The 27581-nt window shown below is 43.4% G+C and overlaps 2 protein-coding genes across 6 annotated transcripts in view; one reads left to right on the forward strand and one right to left on the reverse strand.

Moving 5' to 3' along the window:
• Positions 1 to 2726: 2726 nt before the first annotated feature.
• On the reverse strand, positions 2727 to 5599 carry ripply3 (ripply transcriptional repressor 3). Of its 2 annotated transcripts, none has more exons than XM_088921514.1 (4): positions 5531 to 5599; positions 4716 to 4779; positions 4049 to 4122; positions 2727 to 3606 (listed from the first exon to the last, which is right to left on the reverse strand). In XM_088921514.1, exons 1-4 carry the CDS (start codon positions 5569 to 5571, stop codon positions 3411 to 3413), a joined length of 375 nt encoding a protein of 124 aa, XP_088777640.1. In that variant the 5' UTR covers positions 5572 to 5599; the 3' UTR covers positions 2727 to 3410. The 2 variants fall into 2 exon arrangements, with proteins under 2 accessions (XP_088777640.1, XP_088777639.1); XM_088921513.1 differs by lacking the exon at positions 5531 to 5599 and adding an exon at positions 4940 to 5136.
• hlcs (holocarboxylase synthetase (biotin-(proprionyl-CoA-carboxylase (ATP-hydrolysing)) ligase)) overlaps positions 5190 to 27581 on the forward strand; it is a 39138-nt gene continuing 16746 nt past the window's right edge. Inside the window, exons 1-6 of one of the 4 annotated variants that reach the window (XM_088921511.1) lie at positions 5190 to 5361; positions 7186 to 7338; positions 9142 to 9304; positions 9756 to 10801; positions 11547 to 11729; positions 18207 to 18481. In XM_088921511.1, the coding sequence (XP_088777637.1) occupies positions 9253 to 9304; positions 9756 to 10801; positions 11547 to 11729; positions 18207 to 18481 (1556 nt within the window). In that variant the 5' untranslated portion in view covers positions 5190 to 5361; positions 7186 to 7338; positions 9142 to 9252. Of the gene's footprint in view, positions 5362 to 5695; positions 6025 to 7185; positions 7339 to 9141; positions 9305 to 9755; positions 10802 to 11546; positions 11730 to 18206; positions 18482 to 27581 lie in introns of those variants that run through there. The other 3 variants (XM_088921508.1, XM_088921512.1, XM_088921509.1) reach the window with 3 other exon arrangements.

Here is a 27581-nt window from a genome sequence, read left to right on the forward strand (position 1 = left end):
AAACTCCAGGATGTAGCTTGGATCTTTCTTCACTAGAGCAAATTAGAGAGGTTTTAGATGCAGCTTTTCCATCACAGGTTTTCCATCACAGTGACAGAACTAAGGTTTGACTGTTAGATGAACCATTTGTAAGTCATCATAACCTCAGAGCATCCAGTGATAAACAGAATTAATCTTTTTTTTTGTCACTTAAAAAACAATTGGCAATGGACCATTCAAATCTAGATCATTTTACAGGGTTTTTGTATTTAGTGCGGTTTTCAGGTAGAGTCCCAAATGGCTAATATCTGCTTTAATTTATATTCTCTTTCCTTTGTAACTTAAGCATAAGCAACATGGTAACTTAAGCATACGCTTGCATGCACTATGTTCTACAATCTTTAGACTGGGGGGCAAACTGAAAATAAACAAAATAGTCACTTTGTTTTCAGAATAGACGTATTAAATATAATTGAAAAAAATCAAATCATTTTCTGTGAAGTGGGAATGAAGGAATTATCAAATTTTGTATATGCTTATTGCTTTCATGTGTGCCAGAAAGTTGACATCATCTTTTGCCGCTTCTTGTTCCTTTTAATGATTGCTGTGGGTGCACTGGTAAGCACAGGCGAGTTGGACTGTGTGATTATGTCTGTGCGGTAAAGGTCATGGCAGTTCACGACCCCTTGAACTGTCCAGTCTGCTAGTGAAATGGCCATCGCCCATCTCTTTATCTGCTGGGTTTTCACCAGGGCTTCTCAATCAGTCTGTGGTGGAGAAGCCCCTCAACTCCATCCCTGTCTGGACTCAAGCCACTCTCACAGGCAGGGCAGGAGACCATCGCACTGTCGTCAGTATGTGAGATAAGGCATCAAAAGCAAACAGTGCTCAGATCAAATGGCCTGGCAGTGTTTAACCCCATGTGTACTGGAGTGTCCCTGGCCCTTCATGTAAGCCTACCCAGATCACATGTCAGGAATCCACTACTGTGCAGAGGGAGACTGACTGCACTGTCAGCTGAGAGCTAAACTTGCCCCCCGTCTCACCTCCAGCCCCAGCTTTGATCACTGCCTTTCTTGTCATCAGAGAGATTAGTGGCCAGTTGGATGTCCAATCCATCTTTTACATTTTGCTTATGTTCAGTTAACACCACAGCAAAGAGATATGTTTATCAGAAAACAAAATGCTGTCTGGGACTCCGGAGTTCTGCAGCATGAAAGTATTTGAGGGCCAGAATACATACAAAAAGGAGCAATAAAGCATTATTAAAGCCAATGCTGATTTGCAATTACAGATAGAATAATCAATACTACTGTCACTTTGTCTGTTTTCCTATTAGCACTTACACATGCGCATTGTAATTTCTTTATTGTTGATTTTAGTGTATTTTAGTGTTGCTATAAATGTACAGAATATACTAACTAAAAACAGCCCATGTAGTGCAGCTGAAAACATCTTTTAGAACACAGATACGTGCATATCATTTTGATCTGCTGACTTTATTTTGCCAGGAGAAAACATCTACCATTGAGCTACCAGTACTCTTCGATTCTAAAACAGAAGACGTTTGCCAAATTATAAATTAATCTTGACAGTTTATATGATAAAGTAGGGGCCATTGTACATCATGGCTACTGATATTCAATTTTCTGTAACTTTTCTGAAATGCCACAAGTCAGATTCCTGAAATACCTTGCAAAAATGTTTTCCAGCAATAAATATCTTTACAAGAATGCATTATTAGAGGGAAAATGCAAATGCGTTCTCCGAGAGAGACACTGAGTGGTATTCATTACCTCGGAAAAACAAAATACAAATTCCTTCTGATTAAAAAGACAGCTGATGAAAAAGTGTACACTGTGTCTGCTAACAGTTGGCAAAGCAAAGGTCAGATTGTTCTTTCACCCCTTTTAGAATTAAAAATAATAATTCCCCATGTTGGCAAATTGCACTTTTGCATTTGAGGTGAAATCTTATCACAATTCACCCTTGAAGAATAGGTACTACATTGGAAATCCAATTTAGTCCAATCTTCCAGAGGAATTGTGTCACTAGATATGGGTCACTGTAGCCACCACTTAAGTAGATACATTGCTGTGGTACACATTTGTGATTGGTGTGATTTATGTGTGCCTCATCCATCAGGTAAAACTCAGTAGTTCAAAGGGTATATCTTAAGTGTCTGGGAAAACCAGTGATTCTGCACCAAGAGCATTTATTAAAGAAAAGAAATTAGAAACCTGGGAAGATCCCTCTGATCCCATTTTTCTTCATTATTTTCTATGTCCTTGCGTATCTACGTCTTCCAGGGCACTAAAGCTTGTAGCTGCTGCTTGCTTTGTCTGCTGGCACACTACTGGCTCAGCAGGTGAGGAGGGCTGTGACCTGCAGCCTGAAGTTCACGGGTTCAAGCCTCACTCGGACAGCATGCATGGCCAGACCTCAGTGTCTCTGTGGGAGTGGCTTTTGGAAACCGTGACTGAGCGAACTCTCGAGTACCATCACTCTTGTGCATTTAAAAAGACAATTCAGGAGTGGCTTTGTCTGTGCAAACTTGTGTGAAGAGCCCCATCTTCTGCTCATTACTTTTAGAATAATAAAACAATAAACAGTACAAAGAGTATGTTTAAGTTTTGGAAGGAATACAAATTCTACAGAAGGTACGAAGGGACAACTTCAATGTATGCAAGAAAAGAATTTGGCCTAATGGAACATTTAACTGAGTGAAGAAATGAAACACTTGAATAAGATACAAAACTGTACAGTTTATTTTAAAATAAAAACAGGGCAAAATACATTTTCATCAAAACTTTATATATTTACACTGTATATGTAAACAATGTTGTAGTTTGCATGTGAATAATATTAAGATTGAAATAGACCAGTTACAGCACATCTAGTAGTACTGGGTATTGTAAAGTTTCTTGAAATAGTTCTCATCTTGCAAGTATGAAACTGTGAATGAAATTCTCAGTGAAATTTCCTCTACAGCATCCAAGACCACAGCAAAAAATACACCCGGAAAAAAACCTGGAAAGTCCAGAGTGATGTATCAGCACATGAGAAAGAATGTGTGCACCACTGTGTATATCAACACCTCAAAACCATAGGAAATGATAAAATAATTGCTGATATAGTGCTGCTTTGAAATGCAATTATTCTTAAGTTGGGTTTTCATTTTATTGAGTTTAAAGGTCAGTTTACAAGCCCTCCATATAAAGGGTATCGATTCTGCGTAGTCAGCAGCTCCGAGTGACCTTCCCCATTTTGGTTTCCTGTTGCCGTCTGAGGTGACCCTTCCTGCGGCACAGCCTGGTCGCGTTCCCTGTGACCCCGTGGCCCCCTTCTCCTCTGTTCATTAAGTTCTCTGTTTCCAAAACAGCGGGTGTCTTCCCGTCCTGACATCCAGTCCTCGCCAGGCACGGCGGTCATCAGAGCACGGTGCCGCCGTCGCCTGGGCCGAGCCCCGGCAGCTCAGTCGCTCCGGCCTCGTACTCCTCTTCCTCCTCCTCGGACTCCGTGTCGTCATTGTAGAAGTGGATGGTGGCCTGGACAGGAAAGCTGGACAGTACCTTTTCTCCCATGTGGCGCAGGTACTCCTGGGTCTTTGACCTGGGCATGTAGAGTCTATCGACGGAAGAAAGAAATACACGTTTTAATTATGCTACAGTACCAGAAACAGAAAGGGAATCTTTCCCCCACCCCCATTCCTCACTCGCCCACTGTACTTGCAATACAAGGATGACATCTAGTAACGTTGAAAATAATAAGCCCTTCAGTAGCAGAAAGTCATAGGACTAAAAAAATAAATACAGCAGTACAGCAGGAAGATAAATGTATGTCTTGCAGATCAAGTTAGTTTCACCAATAATTCATCAGTTCATTCCAATAGTAATGTAATTAACATCAGCCCATCACCATTTCTGCCTACAGAAATTTAAGCAATATATACAATAGATTTTTAGTCAAGTTTTATTTCTGCTATTTGATTCTTAGATACTTGTGCTGCTGGTTTTCACTGAATGCAATTGCTCGTCACTTGATTCCAACTTTCCACACTCACACTTACCTGACCGGATGTTGAAATCCGAATGCGCCTTTTGAGGTCTGTTTCTTGAGAGAGTTCAGACTTCCAGAATCAGACTAAAAACAGAAATGTTTTTTTTTAAATATAGACGCTTCGACGTTTCTCGCTTTGGCGCTAAACTAACAGAAATTACCGCCACACAAGACAAGTGGAATAAAACATTTCAAAGAAGATTTAGAAACAAAAACTACCGCCTGTTTGCCTATGTGCTCATTCGGTAAAGGTGATGTGAAGACTAAACAGTATAATCAGGTGAAACCCCAGAACAAGCAGATGGACAGTACGTCCTGTTTTTACCCTTAGAAAGTCTTGATCCCCAGGAAAACCGATTGTTGAAAATTGAAATTATTCAAATTAAATGGTGTATATTGGAAAAAGCAGAAACAATCAACATCACCTGGGCACGAATCCGACGAATCAATAAACTAAAGATGGATTTGATGAAATGCATCGGCCAATATTTTAAGAGCAAGATGTTCTTGCCGTTTAAAAGTTCTTGAAAAAGAGACAAACTCTAAACAGAATAAATCACCAGAATTAAGTGCAATTGGTTCCATGTTATCTTTAGCACGATCGTTATTTCAAAGTGATTAATCGATTTCTTATTTTAAAACCAGCCTCTCTTGACGAAACGCAGGTTTGTTGTTACCTTTCCGTGACGCAGTTGATCATCTCGGCTGGTCAGAACCCAGGGTCTCCATATCACCGAATCGCTGCAAAAAAAAATTAAAAAAAAATAATATTAAAGGAATCGCCCTTTCCCCAGCACGTACTTCATCACTGTCAGAATAGCTTGTGCTTATTTGTTTAACCACTAGTCTATTACTATTACCAATCATTATGGTACAAATTTCTCTTTGCTCGATCGTATACCATTTCTGTGGTGCCGGGTGACCCGGCTGTCCCACAGGAGACACTCGACAGCACGGACAGACACGCGTGACGTGGACGCTCAGTGTACGGGCCGGGGGCTCCATCTCCAAGCTGTGCGGGAGCATCATGCGTCTGCCACCGGTCCTCTTTCGAGCAAACACCCGGACTGAGCGGCGCTGGAGAGAGTGTGTGGCTTCTTAAAGCTGTCCCCGTCAGGCCCGCTGACGTGGGTAAACAGAGGGGCTTGCTCAGACAAATTGAAGTGGGTGTGATTCACCCTGAAGTGTTTACGACCGTCTCCCACGGACCATCGATCAGCGCCTCCCACCCCCAGCTTGTGAATGGAAATAATTTACCTGCGGGAAAACTGTTTCTAACCGGAAATGCATTTTCGGTAACAGACTGTCGGAATTCAATTTACAGTAAGCTCCTTTTTCAAATGTTTATCACACGCACCGTCTGTGAAATGCAACCACCGCACACACGTTGTGAATGAAATGTCTGGCATGTCTTTCTTGCACGCCACACGTTATGAATATTGAATATGATTCTTATGAATATGAATATTCTAGTTATGAATACTGCCAGTACCCAGCAGCAGCTTTCGTTACTAGAAGGCCTACAGTTTGCATCTAGGCTCGCAGCGGCGCTCGGGTCAGGCTCCAGGTCCGACTCCCTCTGGTGCCCCGGGAGCGCGGAGGAGAGCGCACGGCACGCCTGACGCGTGACGCGGCCGCAGGAGGGGCGGGGCGCCGCTGGCAGCAACAGGGAAGCGCAGAGGAGAAAGGAGCCGGAGAGGCTGCCCGTTCGCCCCTTTTCTGATGCGGTGAAAGATGCTGATCACCCTGTGCTACGTCTACCTGTGGGTTCGCTTCCAGAGGTGCTACACGGTGGTGATCCGGAGCACCGTGCGCAGGCTGTGCGGGGGCAGTCGCAGCTTCGCGTTCCGTACTCTGGAACCGGGACAGTGGCAGAAAAGGCTGCCTGCCGCCGAGAAAAGTTTCCAAGCGCACAGCCCCTCTTTGCAAGAAGAAAAAGTGTTCCTCAGGTTGGGCGACAAGGTCTTTTGCATTTCCGAGCCTCAGGTGATCGCATTATCGTTCCGCCGTAGCTCTCTAGCATGCTCCGAGCGTCCACGCTAAGCTCTTTTGCCAGGCCTCGGCGTGCGCTCCACCTGACACATGCCGAGCGGCAGTAAGTTTGCAGAGCAGGGATACCGTAGCGAAGATCTTGAGAATGAACAGTTCCAGTGGGTTATACCGGCATTCGCTTAATTGTCGAACAAATAATAAATGTATCTTACGTGAAAGAGTTAGAGTACAGAATACAGCATCTTTACAAAAGCTATTGAAAACACGTTTAATGGATTCAAACGGAGACCTCCCAGTTTCGTTTAGGCGGTAACATAAACCTCTGAATAGCAGTGATAGTAAATCATCCCACGTCACTTCATCCATCTAAAATAATAAAGTTATATCTGTAATAAATGAGCAAAACAAGGTTTGCTAGCAGAGTAGCAGGGCCACCGCGGGTGCCACAGGGAATTTTAAAAAGTTTCCTTTAAGATGAACAAAGTAGATTATGATGACTATTGCTGCTTAATTGATACTAATTGCACAAAAAATGTATCAAAAACACATGGAAGGTAATAAGAGCCAGTGCCTTTGATTCTCTGTACAGAGTTTCAGATGCACCTTATTGCAGGAGATATATGAAGGATGTTAGTGTCTCTGGGAGTCAGACAAGGAGTATGTGTGCTCTCAGTAAGATTTTAAACTAGGTCTGGAGCACTTGCTCAAGAGTAGGGGTGCTGTCTGCATTGTCTTGGCTAAATTACTCTGTGGGCTTGAACAGTCTGGCAGAGTTGAATTACTCCCCTGAATTTGCCTGGTGAAGCATTTTAACCCTTCTCCCTGCATGCTGCGTAGTGGCCAATGAGTCAGCCAGGCTGGTGCCAGAGTTCAGTGTTGGATGAAGAGGGTCTGCTATAGGTGGAGAGGTTTGAAGTCCATTAGGGTAAAAATAGCTTGATACTTCAATAATTCCTGATGAATACTGTAAGAAGGACTGTTTTGATTAAATGGAATGTGACATTAATAAAAAATTATCCGATTTCTTACTACATTCCCGGCATTTACAATTAATAAAATAGTGTGCTGTTTTCTCATGAAACCAATGCTGACAATACAGCACTATTTGTATGTGGAATAGCTCTGTTATCCTGAACGCTTGGTTTGCATTTACAGCCCTGTGATGATCTCAGCAAGTGGACTGTGTTGCCAGGATCTCCTCTAGTTTATCTGGAGTCTGTTTCAAGAGCCAAGAACATTGCCTTTGTGATAGAGGCTTCGTCTGATCAAGAACTGGCCTTAAACTCACTGCCCACGTCAAGGAGAAAGGTCAGTCTGCCCAGTAATGCAATAAACTTCCAATGATAAAAAGGCCGCCTGAACGCACTTTTTCTCCAGGTAGTGACCTAAGCATTAATGTTCAATAGTGATGCTGCTCCTTTGCAGTAAATGAACTGCAAAGTTCCTCAGGTTTATTTATGAAAGAAACAATACGTATTGACAAAGATTGTGCATAGAGTTATCAGCTCCTCAATCTGAGAAGTCAAACTGTTGATTCATTCCGAATACATCTCGTTTTTTTCAGAAGCTGTTCTGTTCTTTTTTTAGTCTTGAAACAGTTTCCCACTCCACCCTCTGCCTTTTCAGCACTGTCCTCTTTTTCTGTTCACACGGGGGTGTTTATTAAATGCTTAAAAAGTGTGCAGGCCTATGCTTTTTGTTGGAGTCTGTAATTAGGTTGTGCTCATTTGCCTCCCAAAACAACCGAAAAGGTCGTCGTAGACTTTCACTCCCTTGCTCAGCTGATTTTGCATTTCTAGTCACTTGAAGATAGATCTGTCTGTGAATTAGACTTCTAAGGGACTTGGGTGAAGATCTGGACAGTCTATTGTAACTCCACTCACTGGTTCCTGATAGCACAGCAGGATGGACAGCCCTGTAGGCCAGTGTTTCAGAGGGCCCAGATAAACGGGTCGCTGGTGGTTAAGATTGAAATGTCATGCTACTGCTGATCAATCAGGAAGTGGTTGGTGTCTTTACCCTTTGATCTTTCTACACTGATGGAGAAATCTGCTTCTTTTCCACCCATACCGCTATAGGAGCTCTTGGGGGAGGGGAGAAATTGGCAGCGGCCCTCTCGGTTATCTTTATCCACGGTGGTGTCCTGCATCTCACTTGTCTCAATCCCCCTGCACTCCAGCTTTGATAAGCTTGCCTCTTCCCCCCCCCCCCCCCCTCTGTCGGAGACAGTGTGAGGTTTTGACATGCTCAGCCACGGAGGATGCACTTATTTGCGGAGCTGTCTCCTGCACTCAGAAACCTGAGCCGCCGCTCTTTGTCTGATTCTCGGAGCCCCTGGGACGGCTAGCCAGCCCGTGGCCCGAGTTTTGTTTTTCCTTTTGTCTCCTGGAAGGCTGGGTGTGGCCGTCTCAAGTCGGGGAAACCTGGTCAATGTCGAAGGGTGCCTCCGACTATTGAAAGCCTTTGAAAAGAGAAAGCTTTCGGCATATTTTTGGGAAGTCATGCTTAAAGGAGCAGCATATCATATCCGAGAGGCGAGAGCTCAGTTCCTGTCACTCAGGAAGCTTTTTGAAAGGCATTAGCTGATCTTGGTGAACCGAATGTAATGAGCAAGAGTCCTGTGGTTACAGCAGGACAGGAAATGGAGAGGGGGCTTACCTGTCAATTTGGGATCCACATTGTTTCTCTCTTGCCCCGGGAGGCCTGAGTCAAAACAAGGGGCACCCTGCTTGTTGCCTCACTGACAGAAGCACTCAAGAAGGCTTCAGAATGTTTCCGTCTTTATCGGTAGTGGGATATGTCATTAGACTCTTAGGGCACAAGGACTGAAGTGTGCCGATAATGGTCAATTAATATTAACAAGTTTTATTTTATTAAGGTCATAAAATAATATATAATAAAAATGCACCAAACATGAGGAGAGAAAACTGACAGTTTAGTCCACAATTGAACTGCGTTTGCCTTTTTATTTTGCTGAATATCTTATTTTGCTCCTGCCTTCTGTTTTTCGGAGAATCAAGATAGCCAGCCAGGCTCCTCTAACCTTGAAGCGTTCTCGTTCTTCGGGGTGGACACAAACACGAATTGGGAGGTTTTGTCTTTGATTTCCAGATACTGAAGTGGTCAGATCACTGCTTGCCTCTGGCCTGCAGCCCTGGCCAGCCTTTCAAGGCCATTGCAGAGGCCAGCGTGGAGGACTTCAGCCAGCTCGGAGTGGCTTTCATGGAGGACAGGCTTCAGATGGACAACGGGCTGGTGCCGGACAAAATAGTCTGTGAGTTGGGGGGGGGGGGAGCAAAGATTGTTTGACCTGATTGCTTCGGATTGTACAAATGGAGATCTCAGTGATTACGTGTGGGAAAGGAGCTTTTCAAGTCTGCAGTGCAGTAGACTTTTGTCCTACCTTGAAGTGTTTGTACAGATAAGAACGTGAGTGCTTTTTTTCCCTGTATTGTTAGGATAATCTTTACAGGTCTTAACACCCTGCATATTTCTTGTATGTCTAATTAATCATGGCATATCTGTGCATGGATTAAATTATATGGTTGATGCTTTTATCCAGGGCAAATTAGAATTTGTACCCATTCATTGCATCTTACTAATGCTCTGCCTGGGCAGTTGAACCTTCCACCTTACAGCTATGAGCCCAGATCCCTACCTGCTGCTCCACACTGCTGGCTGTATGACTGTTTCAGTTCCCCTCTCTGCTCCCTCTGTTCCCCCAGCTGTGCTACTCCAGGAATCTGCCCTCAGGGAGCTCATTGAAAAGAGGCAAGTGGCTAGTGACAAGCAATCGCAGCTATCAGGGCCGCAGGAGTCTCCTGGCGTGGGGCCTGTGGCTGAGGCAGCAAGCGGGCGTGGGGGCGATCGTGGAGGTGCGGTCCAGCAACGATCTCACCCCGACGGAGACGGGCAGCAAAGCTCGGAGACCGTTCAGAGGGAGAAGGGGGCAACGGGGGGCAGAGAACAGGAGGAGGAGGCAGAGATGGATAAAAAGGAGGCGAACGGTGTGAAGGACCATCACAAAGAGGAGCATCACCTGCATCTCTCCAGCTGCCATGAGTGCCTGGAGCTGGAGAGCTGTACCATCGAGTCGGTGAAGTTTGCCTCTGCGGAGAACATCCCTGACCTGCCTGATGACTACATGGGCTCAGCCAGCGAGGAGGAGGAGGAGGAGGGCGAGCGTTCCTGCAGCCAGTCCAGGAGAGCCAGTGTCACAGGCAAGCCCCCCAACGTGCTGGTGTACACCGGCCAGGAGCCGGCAGAGTCCGAGGCCCGGTACCGGCGAGTGAGAGCCCTGCTGGCGGAGTGCCTGGACGCGGACAGCTACGTGGTGTACCAGCTGAGGCACGAGCAGGTGCTGGGCCAGCCCTGGCTGGAGAGCGCCCGGCTGGTGGTGCTGGCTTCGGACGAGCCGCTGGCCCCCGAGCTCCGCCAGCGCTTCCTCTCCTACCTCTCGCTGGGCGGCAGGCTCCTCGGCCTGTCCTCCCCCTTCTGCTTCGGAGGCCTGGCCGTTGCCCCCAAGGCCGCCTTGAGGAACCGGGTCCACAGGCTCAGGTTCGGCCGGGCCGGCGAGCCCGGGCCCGAGCCGGAACCGGAACCGGAGCTGGAGCTGAGCGTGATGGCCAGCGGGGGCGTGTTCGTGAGGGAGCGCGACGCCGAGACGGACGGCCAGGTGGAGCTGTGGGGGCAGCTGAGCGGTCAGGACAAGGACGTGGTGGTGGTGAGGCTCGCGCGTGGAGACCGGGGAGGCCGAGCTGTTCTGTGCCAGGTATGAGCTGCGGCGAGCAGGGCACACACGCTCCTACCGGACACGGCACTCCTGCCTTTGAGGACACAAAGGAGCAAAATGGTTACAGACAAGCCAGAAATATTTGATTTGTAAGACTGGAAAGTCTCTGCAGTTCAAGGTTATTCTTTTTCAGGACTTCAAATCTGAATTTCTGAATGAAATTCCTAAATTTAAATGGCACATTCTGTCATCTGAACCATCCTATTTCTTTTTCAGCAGTTTTCAACCAGCATGTTGCTCACAATACTCTGAACTAATGATGTGGTAACAATCTCTCTCTTGGGTTCCATTGCGTTATGTGCACTGTAGGATACTGAGAGAGATTAATAATGAGGGGGGTTAAGAATAAGCCTCTAATTCAGCAATTCACAACCTTTTTGAGTATTCAGACCCCTTTGTGAATTCCTAATGTTTCACAGACCACCACACATTATTATTTGTTTTTTCCAGTCTCTTATACATGATGATCTGTCGTAACAATAAAGCAGTAATCTGTTCTCGGTAAAGATTTATAACGTGCACACCTGTAATATGAGAAACGCTTCTTCGTTAGCTCAACAAATGGATTAGCGAAGCAGTGCAGCGTCTGTAGGTGAATATATGAGTGTATGTTAGCGGTATGAGGTGACTGGCGGTGGGTTTCTGACTGCACAAAGACAGAGGGTCAGGTTAGGAAACACAGCCCGGCCTCCCTCCCCTCTCTCTTTCCCCCTCTGCGGCGCAGGTTCGTCTGGAGACCCCGCCTGACTCAGGGGACGTGCAGAACCCCGAGGACTTCGATGAGCTGAAAGTTAGCAACGCCCAACGTTACGAGGCGATGTCCAAAATCTTGAGCTCTCTTGGACTGAGCTGTGAACCGAGCCAAGTGCCCCCTCCCAGCCCCCTCTACCTCCTCTCCTCCTCTCAGGTGGGCAGCTCTCTCTCTTGAACTGTATCGTCTCGAGCAGTAAAGCTTCTCCCTGGACAGGGGATCTTCTGGTCTTCTGGTCTGAAGCAGATGTTTTTTTTTATTCCAGGTTGTTGTTGTTGATTCCAGTCAGGACAGAGCACAACTGGCGATCTGTTTGCGTGGGCTTTATCATTTCCTGGCCCTCGCTTAACTCTCACCCTGCCTGATCTGCTCTTGTCTTGAGAACATAGACTCACAAAGCTGATGGGTCCTAGCAGAGGTGTGAAATGGAGCCGTGGTTGTGACTAAGCAGCTGGCACCCCCTTGTGGTCATCAAAGAAAAAAAACGTGCATTGAGCTAGGTTTAGGGCTGGGATTTAGGGTTGTGTTAGACCTGAGGTTAGGTTTGATGTTATAGTAAGGGCCAGCTACTGTTAGGATTAAATTGGGTTCAAGGTTGTGCTCAAATTCAGTTTATCAGAGGTTTGATTGGGAAAAGAATCAGAGGTTTTTTTAGCATTACTCTCGGGCTGAGATCAAAGATGCACACATATCTAACTTAAGTCATTCCTGAATGAAGAGCAGAAGTTGCACCAGCCTGGTGATATCGCTTGTCACTCCTGGATGATGCATATTGGTGTAATAACTCAGTATCCAGGCTGCCAGCCTCCTCATGTGTCTGCTCATCTAGTTCAGCGACCTTTATTAGAGACACATAGCGATGTTAGGAGGAATGTTTTCTTCAAAAAAGCTGTGAAGCCAGAAGAGGCAGGAGCTGCACCTGTGACCCCCAGGCTCTGACAGATTGAGCTGGATCTGGGGTCTCTCAGGAGGTCCCCCACCTTTCTGCATGGACTTGGATTTGTAAACGATCTCTGTAAAAAGAAAAACCTGGATACATTTTTTGTGCATTTATCTTTGTACTGAAATGCTTTGCTTTTTTAGTGCATTCCTATGATTTAAGAAACTGATGTATAGTTTATTTTTTCCCACTTGACAGACAGACACTTCTCCTGGGTCTTTTTATTCGAACGTAGTCAAACATTTTTACTGCCGTGCCTTCTGGACATCCAACATTTTCTGTCGGTTGAGTACTTTGACACACATTTGCATATATTAGGAAAACAAATGGTTTCCATATGTGTAACATGCCTGAATGGATTCCTTGATTGGCTTCCATGATAAATATTTGCAGGGATAATTATGATGTGTTTTGTAAAAGCTGGTTTGACTGAAGACGTTTGCTGGAGCCTGGAATTATCGCCCAGTGTGGATGTCAGTCAGCGCTTTGCAGGCAGTTGTTAATTCCTCTATTGTGTGTCTGTGAGGCCCAACTTATTGATATTCAGATAACCCCCCTGCCGGTGATGTGGTGTCCAAAGTTATGCAGGGAATTTGCATGCTGCGCTAATCAGTTTTTGAGTGGGATCTCAATGAAGTTGGGCCGTTACAGTTAAATCTCTGCCATGCAGTTGGACTGTTGTTTCCTAGTCTCAAGCTGCTGTTTTGTTTTTCTTTCTGCATGTGGTGTACAGTTTAGCTTTGTGGGCAAATATCGAGAGAGAATTAACTGGACTACATCAATCAGTGTCTCAACCTCCTGTTGCACCATGTTCTAGTGTTACTGTACTCTTAACAGCTACAGAAATCTGTGAAGTGTTGCAAAGGGCAGTGTAGCAAATAAAATAATCGATTTTCTGCATGGCATGCTAGCTATGTGTTCTCAGATGTTTTGCGTGTAGTGACAAAGCTCAAAGCACTATCTGGATTAAGGAGGTCAACGTTTATACATTTGTTGGTTTTAGTCATCTGAAGAAAAGCACAACCCTCTAAGCCATAGTCAGACACGTTTTGGCTGACATTTATTATTTGTGGGAAAAAGTGGCAAGCTGTCACATCGTTAGGAAAGAAGAGCGATGAGGTGTCATTGCTACAAACGGGGCAGGAAAATGAGCAGTGTTCAGCTGCAGTATACATATCCCCGCTAGATGGCAGCCTTCTTCAACTGATGTGCATATACAGCGTGGATCACAGGCCCCTGTCGTGTCTCCCGAATGAAAACAGCTATTTTCAAACAGCGTGAATATCCGCATTAATTATGTACAGGTAATGGCAAGCAACTGATATTCTGCGTTGATCAATTTGTAAAGGCTTGTGAAAGTGTTTGTGTAGGTCTCTCTCTGGGAGCTACAAAAGGGGATTTGGAAATTTCATCAGAGGTCCCTGAAAACTTTGCAAGTATATTGTTAGTGATCTGAATATAATATGAATGGGGAAAAAAAGGTTAAAAAAGCTGTTAATTTTGGTTAAGATAACGCATGGAGGGCAAAGAGAAGCGCTGTGTTTCAAGTCCTGTGTGTGTAACGTGCAGTTTCCAATACAAGCTGAGCACACATGCGCTGTTATGAGATAATTTCTGATACGGCACATGAGTGATTTTGACAAGTTAAGTTACTCATTTATATATCCACTTAGCCTTTCACTCGGACACAAAAGCCAAACTGTATTATTATTATGATGAGGTTTGTTTTGAGTTCGGGCTGACATCTGACCCCTGCCCCAGCCACTCTGTTACAACAAACATGTGGATGATGAGGGCAGCTGCCTGCGAGATTGCTTCCAGATTGTTTTTTTGTTCAAATTGCAGGGAAAAGCAAATAGTAGGAGCTCTGTGCACCTTGCTGGAGCAGAAGAGTAGAAAGTTTGTCTGCCGAGGGCCAGATTTTCCGTTGGTTCAGAGAGCGCATGGGAGGGAGAGAGAGAGAGAGAGGGAACACTCACAAAGCTCCTAATTCATCAAGACGCAACTTTCGTTTTTCATCCTGGGCCTGCTGGCCTTTCCAGAGACGTTTGTCGGCCGCTTTGGGTATCGTCCCTCAGCTTTGTGTCCCGAAACTGGAAGCTACTGACCCATCCGCCTCACTGTGGCCTCATTTCGGATCGCACCGTTTTCGGAGAATAAAAAGAAAAATCACAAATGTTTCCGCCCAAAAGAGCACCATCCTTTTTTTTTTAGTCTTTTTTTGGTTAATGTTTTGAAGAAAGACCTAGTCAGAAAGGGAATAGCATTACTTTAGTGCAGAATCTCTGAGGAGTAAAGGCTTTTGTACAAATTCAGGGCCCCAAAAAAAAATAGACTGGAAGATATAAGTATGATGAGTGATTTTGCCTCGTGAATCTTTCACGTTTAAATGAAAATATCTGTGAGTCAGCCTCTCTTCTGTTCTTTTTTCACCAGTGTATTTAAGGATTTAGGCTATTTTGTGTATTGCCCTGCGTCGAATCCTTCAGCTCTGTGCGGCTGTGTTGAGATGGTAAAAGAATGCTAAAGTGAAGCTTAGAAAAATGACAGGGCTTTAAACCCTGATCTTTTGTCTCCAGCTTGTGCTTTGATTGGACGTTCCTGGTTCAGTGCTGTCTTCCCTGGGATATAGGAGAAAGCAGAGAGACAGGCTTGTAAACAGAATCTGAATTGGTCTCAGGAGGCTGATTCCCCTCTCACCTCCCACCCTAATTACTGCGTTGTAATGGGCACAAAGCAGATAATTGAGGCATGCTGATAAGCGATTCTAATTGATTAACTATCACTGCGTCCCCTAATATGGATTTCCACTAATTAAGCTATCGTCTATGTCCTTTCACAAACCCGTGGGTGCTAATCACACAATTTGGGTACCAGATGGTGACTGAAAAGGTTTTTCTTCCCCCTTCCCCTCCTCATCTGTTTGAAGAAAGGACTGTGGAGCAGTGTCTCAGCGTAGGGAGCGTTTTTCTAATGCCTGGTTCCTTTCAGCAAGGGCTTTAAAGAAACTCCTATTTTGTACAATCCCCCCAAAAAACAGCCCAACTGCTCATATTAAAGTGCTACATACAGTATATAGGGCATATTTTTGTGTTGTTCCTCAATTTGACAGAGTCACTTGAAAACAACTTTGCTTTTACAGTGATGGCCTGTAAACCCATTTGCACATTTTTACCCGGCCAATCTGAGTGAAGTTCATTTCTGTCGATCTTCCCACTGGTAAGAATCATTGATCCTTGTGTCCTGAGTCCAGAGGAGCCCTAACTGCTACTCCATGTTACTGCCGTGTGAAACCCGTGTGAATTCTGTTTCATCCCCAGGTGCAAAAGTTAAACCTGTGCCGCAGCTACAAGTGGAGCAGTTTTTTTTCTCCTAGATGAAACATGAATTCATTTTCCAATTTCCTGTTGGTATTTTTAGAACGGTTTGTTTCCACATTGACCTCAAGACGGTAGGCATGTGGCCGTTACGGTGTTTTTTCCTCAGCTGTGCTTTCTCTCCAGGAGCAATAAAAATGGTAAAGTACATTTCCACAAACTTTAAAGGGGGATTTTACTGCCGTCGTTCAGCTCGGTCCTCCTTAATTCAGTGCTTTCATTAAGTGGCCAATTTAATTTGCTAACGCACTTTGCTGTTCTTTTCAAGTGATGGAAATTTGCCAGGTGGAGTGTAGCACGGCCAAAGTCAGAAGCTGTGATGGACTTGCTCTTGTCTAATGATGTTCTTAATTTAACATGATCCCTATAGGCGACTTCTCTCAATTGCTAAGGTTAAGCACAGCATTCACTGTGGAACTGTGGTTGTGTTTTCTCCAGAGCAGCGAGGCGGGTGAGGTCTGTTTGATTCATTGTCTTGGTCCATGGTAAGACTTCTCTGGTGTCCTTCAGGAGACAGGCGTGGGGGCTGCCGACAAATCCACTCAAACACTCTAAGACAAACATCAAAAAAGTCATTTTTCTGAAGGCCTCATCCCTTTCGAGTGACGGATTCGCTTGTATCCCATACTCGGAAGAAACATGCATAACTCAAAATTTTTTCAAATCATATCTTAACGTTACCAGGCCGAACAAGTTATCATTTAATCAATTAATCAAGCTGAGATGGCGAAGTCCTTCTTATATCTTATATGTAATTATATGTATAATAATTGTGCTCTTCATGAGTAAAAGCCCCAGGCTGGAATCTAACATTCACATTACAAAGGTGTTACCTTTGTTTTTTTCAAATAAGGTGTATTCCTATTTTTGAAGAAGCTGAGATCCAAACTGAGGAAATTGGAGTGGTGCTCTACCACAGAACATAGAATGCTAGCATGAGATGATCTATGATGAAAAAGCCTAAATACTGTCATGGAATGGCAGTAGGGAAATGTGTGCTGATCTCTTGCACAGAGACTCCAAATTCTGCCAGCTCTAAAGTGCAACATAGCATTAGCCTTGTAAGAAACAAGTGTGCCTATGCAGAAAACTCTTTGCTTTGACCACTGCATAGGGCGATTTTATAGACTGATCATTGGATTTGCATATTACAACAGTTTGTCCTGTGAGTCATCACAGCTATCAGGCCTGTCATGGTTATATTTATGTTCAGGGAACAGCTTGAGTGTTGTGTCCTGTTAACGCAATGCAACTTTTTGTGGGTTTTTTGCCCAGACGGTTGTGCTGTGTATTTTCTTTGTATTGACAGAGTTTTAGCTGTATGTTATGAAAACTCAACAAAAAATGCCACTGCTGTTCGATATACCCTGGGTATTCTCAGTGCTGTACTGTGTAAATTTCAGCCACTGAAAATATTGTTTGCTAGGTGCAAACTTTCTAGGCTGGTGCAGGAGATTTAAACTGGATATGCATGAGAACAAGCAGATTTACTCTGGCATATCCATTCAGTCTAACTTGTTGGGGAAATAAGACAAAAAAAGCAAAAAGTCAGAATGTTTTTTACCTGTTACATGGTTTGCAACTTGTATGTATACACCAATATTTAAAAGTCACTTGCACATCTGGAAAACAGTTTTTTCAGTAAATGATTTTTTTTTGCTTGTTTTCAACAAGGCCAGACAATATGTAAAATCATTGCTGTACAGAATTGAATTGGATATGTATCAAATGCTGTTTTTTTCTATTGCAAGAAACCTCTGAGAGACTGTAAGAGGTAGCCTGACTTGCAGGTGACTGTGATTTGCAAAAGATTTTAATTATTCATAAACACAGACCAGTCGACAGGAGCCTTAATCAAGGATATTGTAATCAATCTTTCGAGCATTTTCTGCTTGTCCATGATCAGATCTTTATGAAAATAAATGCGGTAGTTTTAGTGATATCCGAGTCTGCTTGAAATGAAGTAATTTCTCTTAAACTGCTCTAAATGCAGATTTAGGACTTTTAAATATCATAGGGAATTTGATTTGATGAATATTTTAGGTTTAAACATCTTATTTAACCTTTCCACAGGAAGCTAAAAATAAGTGCAGTGAATTGGTAATTTTTGTGTGCTGAATATTCAAGTTGAAGAAATACGTTTTGGCTTGAACCTTTTTGTGCTCACAGAAATTCAGTTTATTCATCCTTCTGCTTAAAGGGTAAGTCAAGGAAGAGGCTCATGATCAGTGATTTAGGAAGACCACAGTAAGTAAAAAATGAGATATGGGGAGTGATGTGTAACGTGCAGCTTTTGTTGCTGCTTCTATTAAACAGGACTCCAGAGACAGATTCCTGAAGTGGCTGTGGACCAAGGTGGACAGGGAGGGTGTGCTGAAGTCTCCCAAAGTGTCCCTGAAGGTGGCTTCTACAGCAGCCCCCCAGACAGAACAAACTGAAGGCCTCATCACCTTGGTGACAGAACCTTCCGAGCCGGAGCCTTCGGAGCAGTTCAGCTTCCACACCTACGCCTGCAACCTGCAGACTGGCACGCTGGGTCACCTCGTGCTGTACGCCGAAGTCACGCCGACCACCATGGACCTGCTCGAGGGGTAATGTGCCTGGCGTTTCCGGTGTGCTGTGGGCAGAGGCCAGGGGGTCTGTGGGTTCTTACTCCCGTCCGGGGGAGACTCAGCTTAGGCTGCCCAGCTTATTGGTCTTGCAGAAGGAGGGGGAAGAAGAGAAAAATTCAGGCTCTGGCTCAGTCAGTCTCCCTCTGATAAGAGAATAGGCTGATAGGATTGAGGGTTTGCTAAATATATTTAGTGTGGGGAGTAAACATTTCTTTTGCTGTCTCACAAGTGACAGTGTCTAGCTGTCTGGAAGCAGTGAAAAAGGAGTATGGGAGCTCGGGTGTACAGGGGGGCTGGCCAGTGGGCTGGAACTAATTTAATGCCTGAATGACCTCACAGCAGTAGAAGTGGGCTGCACCTCATAGAGGTCTTTGTCTCCATCTCCGCATCGTACTGGGAACTTGCCAGTTAGCAGGCAGGATCCCAGAAACAGGTGGAAGCTATTAGACCTGTCATAAAGTTTGAAAAATGGATTCTGGACCTGAGCTGAATTGATTGAAACTGACAGTGTTGTCATTAAGGTTGTAAGCTAACGAAAGGGGGAAAGAGGAGGGGGAATAAAGGTCTACAGTTTGATTTCATGTCCCTTGATTATTCAGTTAATTTCCAGATGTCCCACGTTGCTGTTTTACGTTCTGATTAAACGTTATTATGCTTGACGTACATATCTTTACAAAATTTCCTTGCAGAAGTCAGGGACTGACTGAAAAGCCACCTTTTCTTGCGGTCTGAACTCTTTCTTTAATTTAGGTGAAGGTACGGATGCCCACAGTTTCTAAGTGTCCTGAAATTCACCATTGCCATCCTGGTGAGAACTGTAGACCTTTCTGTCCTCCAAAACACTTTTGAGTAGATCTGAAAGTGCTGAGGATTAAAGCTACAGAAGACACAGTCGTAAATGGGACATTGTATTCTGCACAACGTATGACTACTATTAAGATTAGATAGAACATTGGTTGGTTCCTTTATGGTACATTCATAAGATGACTCTGTTAGAGGTGAAACAATGTTATGCGGAGCTTTTACTACTTTAAGTCTGATAAAACTTCAAGTCTGCATAGGGTATTTTAAATGAACTCTTGAGCGTAGCAGAGCTTCAAGCGCTGTTGTTTTAGAGAATGAACGTTTCTGAGTCCTGTAACCGTCTTGCGCAGTAAATGTATACACCATCTGAGAGCATAGCAAAGGAAATCTGTGCAATGTGCTGTAAAACCATGATGCACCAAACAGCATTTTTTTTAAAAAAAATTGAGTTCCAAAGCCCTCATGCATCACACATTCAGTGACCAAAAACTGCATTTGTGAGTCTGCAGTGTAAATAATTACCGGAGCTACTGCAAGCCTGGATTTGTGAAATTACAATTCATTTATAATGAGTTTCTCCTTTCCGTTTCACGCTAGCATGGTTCATTCAGGCTATCCTAATGATCGTGGTTACAAGAGCATCGGGGACGGAGGGCTCTTAGTCATCCTGGAGGATGGTATATTTTTCCTTTAGTGTTTTCATTGGCGATTCATCAGTAAGCCATACCTCTCCACTTTAATAACCATTTCCTTTATTATAAACCATTTATTCCAAAGGTGATATTTCCAACCGTGGGAAGAGAGGGAGAAGTCCTCTTTGCCAACTATAAGTGCAGCAGTAATAATAGCCCCTTGTGTTAAGTGCAGTCTTTTTTCCTTTAATAACCTAAAACGGGAAGTGAAATATAGACCGAATAATTTATGGATATAACTGATCTGGCTTGGAACAGCAATTAACAGCGCATTCCTATGTAAATGTATGAAAAAGTCTCTTAATGGCAACTGTTGCTATGGAGTGACATTTTTATACTGTTGTTTTGAGTTTGTACTTCTCTTGTCCTAAGAAGGGGTTCTTGTCATTCACAAAATGATGGAAAATGGAAAAAAACATAATATTGGTTGTTGATTGTGATACGTCTACTATCTGGTTTTAACACCTTAAGCAGTAGGAATATTGCTGAAACATATACTCTTGTCTATTTTCTCATCTGTTAATGTGGCCAAGGTATTTTTTTTTATCTGACAGTTTCCAATATATTACCCTCAATAGTTATTCTGCATGGCATTTTACAGTAATTTAATTTTTTTTTTGGTCTTGTAGTTCTTAAGAGGAGAGGAAATAAGTAGATAGTTTATGGTAAATAAACGTAGCCCTAAAATCCAAATGCAAATCAGGGGAAAAAATGCATTTTTGTTTTTTTTAAGCCTTTTAAATAACATTATGCAAAGGTGCACCGATTCCTTCAATTGGTGCAGCCTGTATCACTTGACTTATAGAATGGAAATCTCTCTGTCCAGCAGTGGCTCCATAGTGTCTGACATGCCAGCATCCTCACTCCAGAACAGAACAGATCAGGAAGAGAAGTGTGAAATCGTGCGAGCCCAGAGTGGATATAAGTCAGGACACCCAGGTTAATAACCCTACTCTTACAAACATTGCAAGGGCATCTGTGAGTAAGCAGGACAAGTATTAATCAGATTCATGTCTCTGTACGTTCTTTTGAAATGTTTGGTCCAGTGGGAAGATCGCCACCAACACCACTGTGAGCAGTTACCTGGTTTTCTTTGTAAGCCCCCCATCCCGGTTCTTTTCCATAGTTCGTCAGTGAAAGAGGCTTAGCGGAAATGCGGTAAAGCTTTAAATTTAAAAGGTAAATTTTAAAGGGCCTGCTGATGTGATTTGCTGAGAGTACTTCGATGTTTATCTCCTTTGCCTCCTACTACAGCTTCGGGTTTACGTGGTCTTTTTTTAGTTTGAAAATGTGGAGGCTGAAGATCTCGGAGCTGTTAAAGCACGAGACGTCTTGTGATCATGTGCTTCAGGAAGCGATGCGCGGGCGAGCCAGTGAAGACAGGTCGTATTGATGGCAGCGCTGGGCTGGGAGCTGCCTGTTTGTTCAGAGTATTAGCCCTTTGTTTGGTCAGGAGCCGCTAATAATAGACAGCCTGAGGAGAGGATAGTGTTCCCACAAGGTCAGCTCTGGGCGGGGAGGAATCTCAGTACCCTTGTCTCTTGATTGTGGCTGCTAGCTGACTGCACCATCATTGCACACCGATTTTAGGAACACACTCAAAATGGACGTACTGTATGCCTACTTCCTTAAACCACCTGTCGGTGTTCATCCTTGATGGTGGTCAGACAGATGTCTGAATAGATGAGTCCTATTAAATAAAAAAGGGAATTTTAAATGAGATTTCTGAGGTGTCACTGCACATGACTAACAGGGAACATTTCAACTGACTGGGCTTATAACGTTTAGTCCCATAGTTTCATATTTCTTTAAAGCAAGGGAAATAAAATTGTATTGTATTAGTAAACCCTGTTAAGAATCCTCTCTAACCAGTGTCCATGTGCTGCGTGTCACCGTTAACAGCGTCTAATGGTGTCTTTCCTGTTCTGAAAAATATGACGCTTGTGCCTGAGGCACTTTTTTCTTGTTTCTTTCTTAAACAGTTTGCCCTTTTTAAGTTGTTTCATTTCTTTTCCTAGTTTACTTGTAATTTTGCCTTCTTTTCAGCTGGAGTGTTAGCCAAGAGGGATTGGCTTTGGAATTCTCTGAAAACAAACGGGAATACGTTCCAGATAAAAGGCAACACCCTGTCCATCTCGGTGTGTGCTCAGTGTGTCCTGACGGACGCGCAGGTGCTGCTGAGGAATGACGTGACTACCACGAGCTACATTCCAGCCGCTCCTGCAGGGAGAAACCTGCTTCCAATCTCTCCTGGACAGTGAGCCAAGGAGTGATGTTGAAGCTCTAGCAGATGAGTGTTTGCTAATTGGAAATTGTGGAATCTTCCTTTTTTTTTTTCCAGTCGTGCACTAACAGAAGCCCTTTTCAGTGCACATGCACGTCATTGAAAGCTTTTCAAAAACAATTGCAGCAGAGTTATAGCAGATCTGTAGGGGGCATCTAAAAATACTTTATTCCCATTTGCTCTCTTATGAAAGAGGCTGCGATAATATCAGGCCAGCACATTATTCCAAAGAATTCCAAAGCCAATACATTACATTATCATTACATTATCATTATCAACATTATTATTATCATTATTATCACATTATCACATTATTATTATTATTAACATTATTATTATCATTACATTATTATCATTATTATTATTATTATTATTAACATTATTATTAACATTATCATTACATTATTTGAAATAAATACTGTACCTGAGCCACAGCAGGACAAGATACTGAAGTAACAGATATATGAGAAAACATCGGTTTAAAAAAATATAAACATCCGTTTCATCAGTTTACAAAAGATGGACTTTCCCCTGTCCGCTTCTTTCTTTTCCACTTCAAAAAGTGCCAGTGAATGATGGATGCTGTCATTTAGTTCGATGTTAAATTTTTCCCAGCCGTCAAGTGGCTGTCTGCTGTCAGGCTTCAGGCACAAGCTAAATCCTGATTTCGAGCGGTTAGAGCCTCAGAATTTGTGTGAACTTGAATCACACCGAGTACAGAAGCCTAATCGCTTTTCAGGCTATGTGGTTAAAGTCTTCTCATTCTTAGTGTGGGATTTTTTGGAATACATTGAAGTCCTTTGCATTTGGGCCTTGGTTTTGTGTGCATATATATGCATGTTGAGTCTTCTTTCCTAAACCATGTTAATTAAAAGTCTGCATTTTTTGTTAAAAACTTTCGTGTAGTATTAGAGGTTTTTTAAGAGTAACACTTGTATGGCTTTAAAACCCTGTGTGCTGTGGGGAATGGTATTTATAAGTCTTAGCATAATACTGCACTTTTTCAAAAGCCCAGCAGAACGAGGTGCTTGAATGACTAAAACTTGTGCCAATTGTCTCACTAAAGGAGCCAGCAATCACTGTTTGTTTGGACAGGGAATCCACAATCAAAACTGACACAGAGTAGTATTAGGTCCTGTTTCCTGTGAAAAAATATGGACCTTGTAAAAGTACACGAATGACTGCAGCAGCAGGTTTGTACATAAAATATAATTGGTCCAATTGACCTTGCCTGCTCTAGTCCCAATTATCTCAAATTGTAAGCACATGCCTAAAGTTCTCATTTCATATTCCTGCAACATCTGGCTCTGCATTCTAAAGCAAAAGTTTACATCTCGAATGAGTGGAATACTAACGAGCTGAAACTGGGGTCACACAGGACAGAAAAGGTGCTGCAAGCCACTTTAATGTAAAGTGTTAATGTGAATTCGGGGGTTGTGAAATGGTGGGAAGACCCACTCTGGGAGGGAAAAAAGTGAAATAACAAAAAGAGCTGCATTGTCTTGAAAGTATGATCTGCGTTTTACTTGACTGAATTTCTGCGATTTTTGACTGGCTTTGTCCTTGACCCCCTCTGAATTTTAAAATGTGGAATTCTTAGTGTAAAAATGTTCCAAAGCCAATGAACATGCATGTTGGAAAGAGGGGTACTGCAACCATCAGTAACCGGAACGATCTGTAGATCCGATGCGCTGGGTTAATAGCAAGGCAGGTTTCCATGTGAAATCCGGGACACGATGGGCGAGTTAGTTCTGCAGAACAAGGGAAATGCTGAAATTATGCCCTTGCATTCAGTATAATAGAGAACATCTTTCATTGATCACTGCAGAAGCACTATTTGAAAATTATCATTTGCAGTGCTTTTTAGGAAACAGGATTAAATAATCACATTTACAGATTAGTTTTATTATATTGATCAGAACATTTCTGCCTCCGTGTGATCAATACAAATATGCTTATGCTGTTATTTGCAAATCCAGTTTTTGAAATTAGCATTGATGTCTGGCATAATCTCTGAGATTTCTTTGTTTGAGAGCTATGCGTCTATAGGATGGTGGTAAAAAATGAAAGCAGTTTTGTTACTGAAGGAATTAAGAAGTATTGGGACTTGTCGAAGTGTGGGCATTTTAAAAGCCAGTAAGCACACTCTAGTTTTTAATTGTCTTTATGTGTTGCAGTGCAGATTTGATGATTTGCAAAACCAGAAGTTAAGAAGAAAGTAATTTAAAAGGTGAAAAGTGAATAAGTGGAAAATTCTGAGTTACATGGAGCAGTTTACTTTTTTCTCCAGTTAAAACAATGAAATCTCATTCTAGTTTGACTTTTAAGAGGACAGTTTAAGCTTATTTAAAGGCATTTAACGCTGTAGTCTTAAAGCTTGTTATATTTTGATGGTGCGTCTAAATTGCTGATCTTGGCGTGACTTTAGTCTGCTGTCATAGTGAACATGTTTTAAAGTTTTTGTTGTTCCTTCTCTTTCCCTTTTAAATTGTACAGTTGTACAGTTAAATTGTACAGTTGTACAGATTGTTGGGGTTATTGTCCCAATTGTCAACATCAACCGAATTGCTCTCTTTTCCGTTTCTCCAGATATATGATGTAGGAAAGCATCTCTGTATGCAGCGTTTAATACCAAACTAAAGAGGAGTATCTTGTTTAAAGAGAGGTAGGAGGGGGTTAGATCTTTTGTGAATGATACCTCTTTTGTACAGTTGTTTGGTGGAAGTCCCCAGCAAGGTAACTAGTTGACTAATCCCTGCACAGAGATAATTCCTAGACTGGTGTATGTAAACCACTTACATCTCCTTGTCATACAGATGACTTGGGTGGTGTCCATTTATCCTCTGACCCAGAGATGGATACGTGACCTTCTGGGCTCAGCTGCCTTGACAAAGGCCATTTGAGACAAAGCTGTAAGACATTTCTCCCTAGCTAAACAAAGAGGGATATCTTGACTTGAAAGGTCTGATCTTCTACTTGGTGATGTGCTGTTTTCTTTTTTTTCTCATCAGACACCCTGCATTGTTCTCCACTTGTTGCAATTACCAACAACCCAAAGCTCTGCAGTCGTCTTTGGATGAACTAGTGACGGTTGGGTGTTGCACCAAGAGGTAGTGCGGTGTGGGTCAGCGTGCTCAATGTTGCTGCGCTCGCTGCTGTGCTTGTACTTGCAGTGCCTCCAGCCTGAGCCATCCCTAACTCTCCCAACTCCAAGGCTCAGATGACATACGTGTAGTCTTGTCAGTGTACTTTGTGAAATTAAAAAAGAAGCTTCTAAGTGAGAGGGTTGGAGGAGAAGCTTAACTTCTGTGCGGTTTGTATTACGTTTCTGGCCTGGCAGTGCACTGTCAGTGCATTGCAAATACTTTGGCGATTTAATACAAACTGATCTAATGAGTTCCGTCTTGTAGTTTAACTTCATTTTGTAGCATATCTGTGTGTGAGCCTATAAGTATTATTCCTTTTGTGTTGCTTTAAGGATATGCCCAAAGAATTCCAGTGCAGGAGGGTCCGGTGATCTAAACCTCTAATACCGAATCACTGAAAGAAAAGATCTGAAAGTTGACACTTTCTGCCTTTTCCACGCTGGTTCTCTCCTTATTCATTTGACAGTGCTGTCCTATGCCCCCCTGACCGATGGGCCCTGGACTGCTGTGCTAAAGATTTTTCTTTTGTCATCTCGTCTTGAGCGCACGAAACCCAGCCCCTGCCATATAAACGCCGAGAGCTTTAGTGGGATGAAGAATTCCTCTGCCTCAGTGCCAGAGCTGCACGACTTAAACGAAAACAGGCTGGTGCTTCACTGCCACCGCCACCCCACTGAGTGCGTTAATCCAGCCCAGCTGAGGCGCACACCCTTAATAAAGTCCGGAGCCCGTGTAATAATTAGTGTGAGCACAGCCCTGACCACCCGGGAGAGTCACTTAGCTGCCTTTGGGTGTTTGTGTGCCCCCTCGCAGCTTGAACACGGGCAACGAGACACGCGGAACCCTTAATCAAACTCGGCAAAAATCAGCGAGTGCAGATACCACGTTTAATAATGGGAATCATATTTGTGTTACCCATGTGGAACTAATACAAGAATTGCAAAGGGTTTGACCAGCAGCTGAGGGCTTGGTAAATTGCTTCTGCTGCATGGTTTCCTTTAAAAGAATTGTAGTTCAGTGTTGCATTTTCCTAAAAAACATACTGAACTGAGGTTCATTTCTTTATGTATTTAATCTCTGCTGCACTTTGTCATATTATGAAACAGATAATTCACTTGATTATTTCACCTGGGAGTAATTCTGTTATTTTTATGAAACTACTAGTGTCGAGTCAAAGTAACTTGAGACCTTCCTTTGTTTTCACATTCTAGTAATGAGACTAGTGTAAAAGAGAAGGCTTACAGATCTGTCCTCCCCTTGTGTAGATCTACAGTATACAGCTGTTGAAGATACAGAAGATATTTGTAGAAGTGCACTATGATTGTGCTCTACAGCGAACTACGTAGAGAACACAACAGGATTCCTGAATCGGATCCATCAGACATGACTTGGCAAAGGTGTCTGTTGTGGGTTTTTTTTTCATTCACAAAAGTTTCCATCCCTTGTGGTTCACATACCAGCTCACTTTCACGGCAGTGTCTCTGATTTCAGGCGTTTTCATCACGCCGGTGAAGCAGAGTGAGGATTAACAGACATTTCTTTTTGTTTTTGTCTGTCGAAAAGCCCCGGCTTCGCCACCCACTCCAGGGAGGGATTGGGGAAGTGAGATGGTGGGGGAATGGCCACCTTTGATACTTTGCACTCGCGGCGAAAATCGACCATTGTTGGGATCTAATTGCTAATTGTGTGCCTTTTTTTTTTCTTTCCTGCCGCTGTTGAGAATTTTTTTTAATGCATTTTTTGTTTCACAGCAGGGACGACCTCTGTGCTTCTTGGTGGATGTGCTTTCAAAATGAGATTAACTTCTGGAGGAATGCATTAGCTCCAGCCACGCTGAGCTGGCCTGATTATAGATAGCTCTTCACTTGGGCCCTAGACCCCCAATCGTACCCCACGCCGTACCCCCCACCATCTCCTTTATTGACAGCCTCTCATTGAGTGCCTAAGAGCATTAGCGTGTTTAGGAGTGAGATGTTTTGTGTGATCCAAGGCTGATCTCATATTTGCGTTTCAGAAATTAAGTCGACATTGCTTTTACATGTTAATCCGCCCGGGATAGATTTCAGAGGGGTCACAACGGCAGCGAGAGTCTGCAACAAGAGAATGTTTTGGTGGTGGTGGGGGGCGGTGGGGACAGGGACTCCATACAGGGT

This window comes from Atractosteus spatula, chromosome 7 (genome assembly GCF_055471065.1).
Source record: "Atractosteus spatula isolate fAtrSpa1 chromosome 7, fAtrSpa1.hap1, whole genome shotgun sequence".
Lineage (NCBI taxonomy): Eukaryota > Metazoa > Chordata > Actinopteri > Semionotiformes > Lepisosteidae > Atractosteus > Atractosteus spatula.

Bases quoted from the DNA above. Each gene is read 5' to 3' on its own strand.
- ripply3 (XM_088921513.1), bottom strand. From the start codon at position 5,067: ATGATGCTCCCGCACAGCTTGGAGATGGAGCCCCCGGCCCGTACACTG. The intron at 4,780-4,939 runs GTATACGATCGA...TTTTTTTTGCAG, and splicing joins CACCCGGCACCACAGAAATG to CGATTCGGTGATATGGAGAC. The intron at 3,607-4,048 runs GTAAGTGTGAGT...TTCCGTCGATAG, and splicing joins GGATTTCAACATCCGGTCAG to ACTCTACATGCCCAGGTCAA.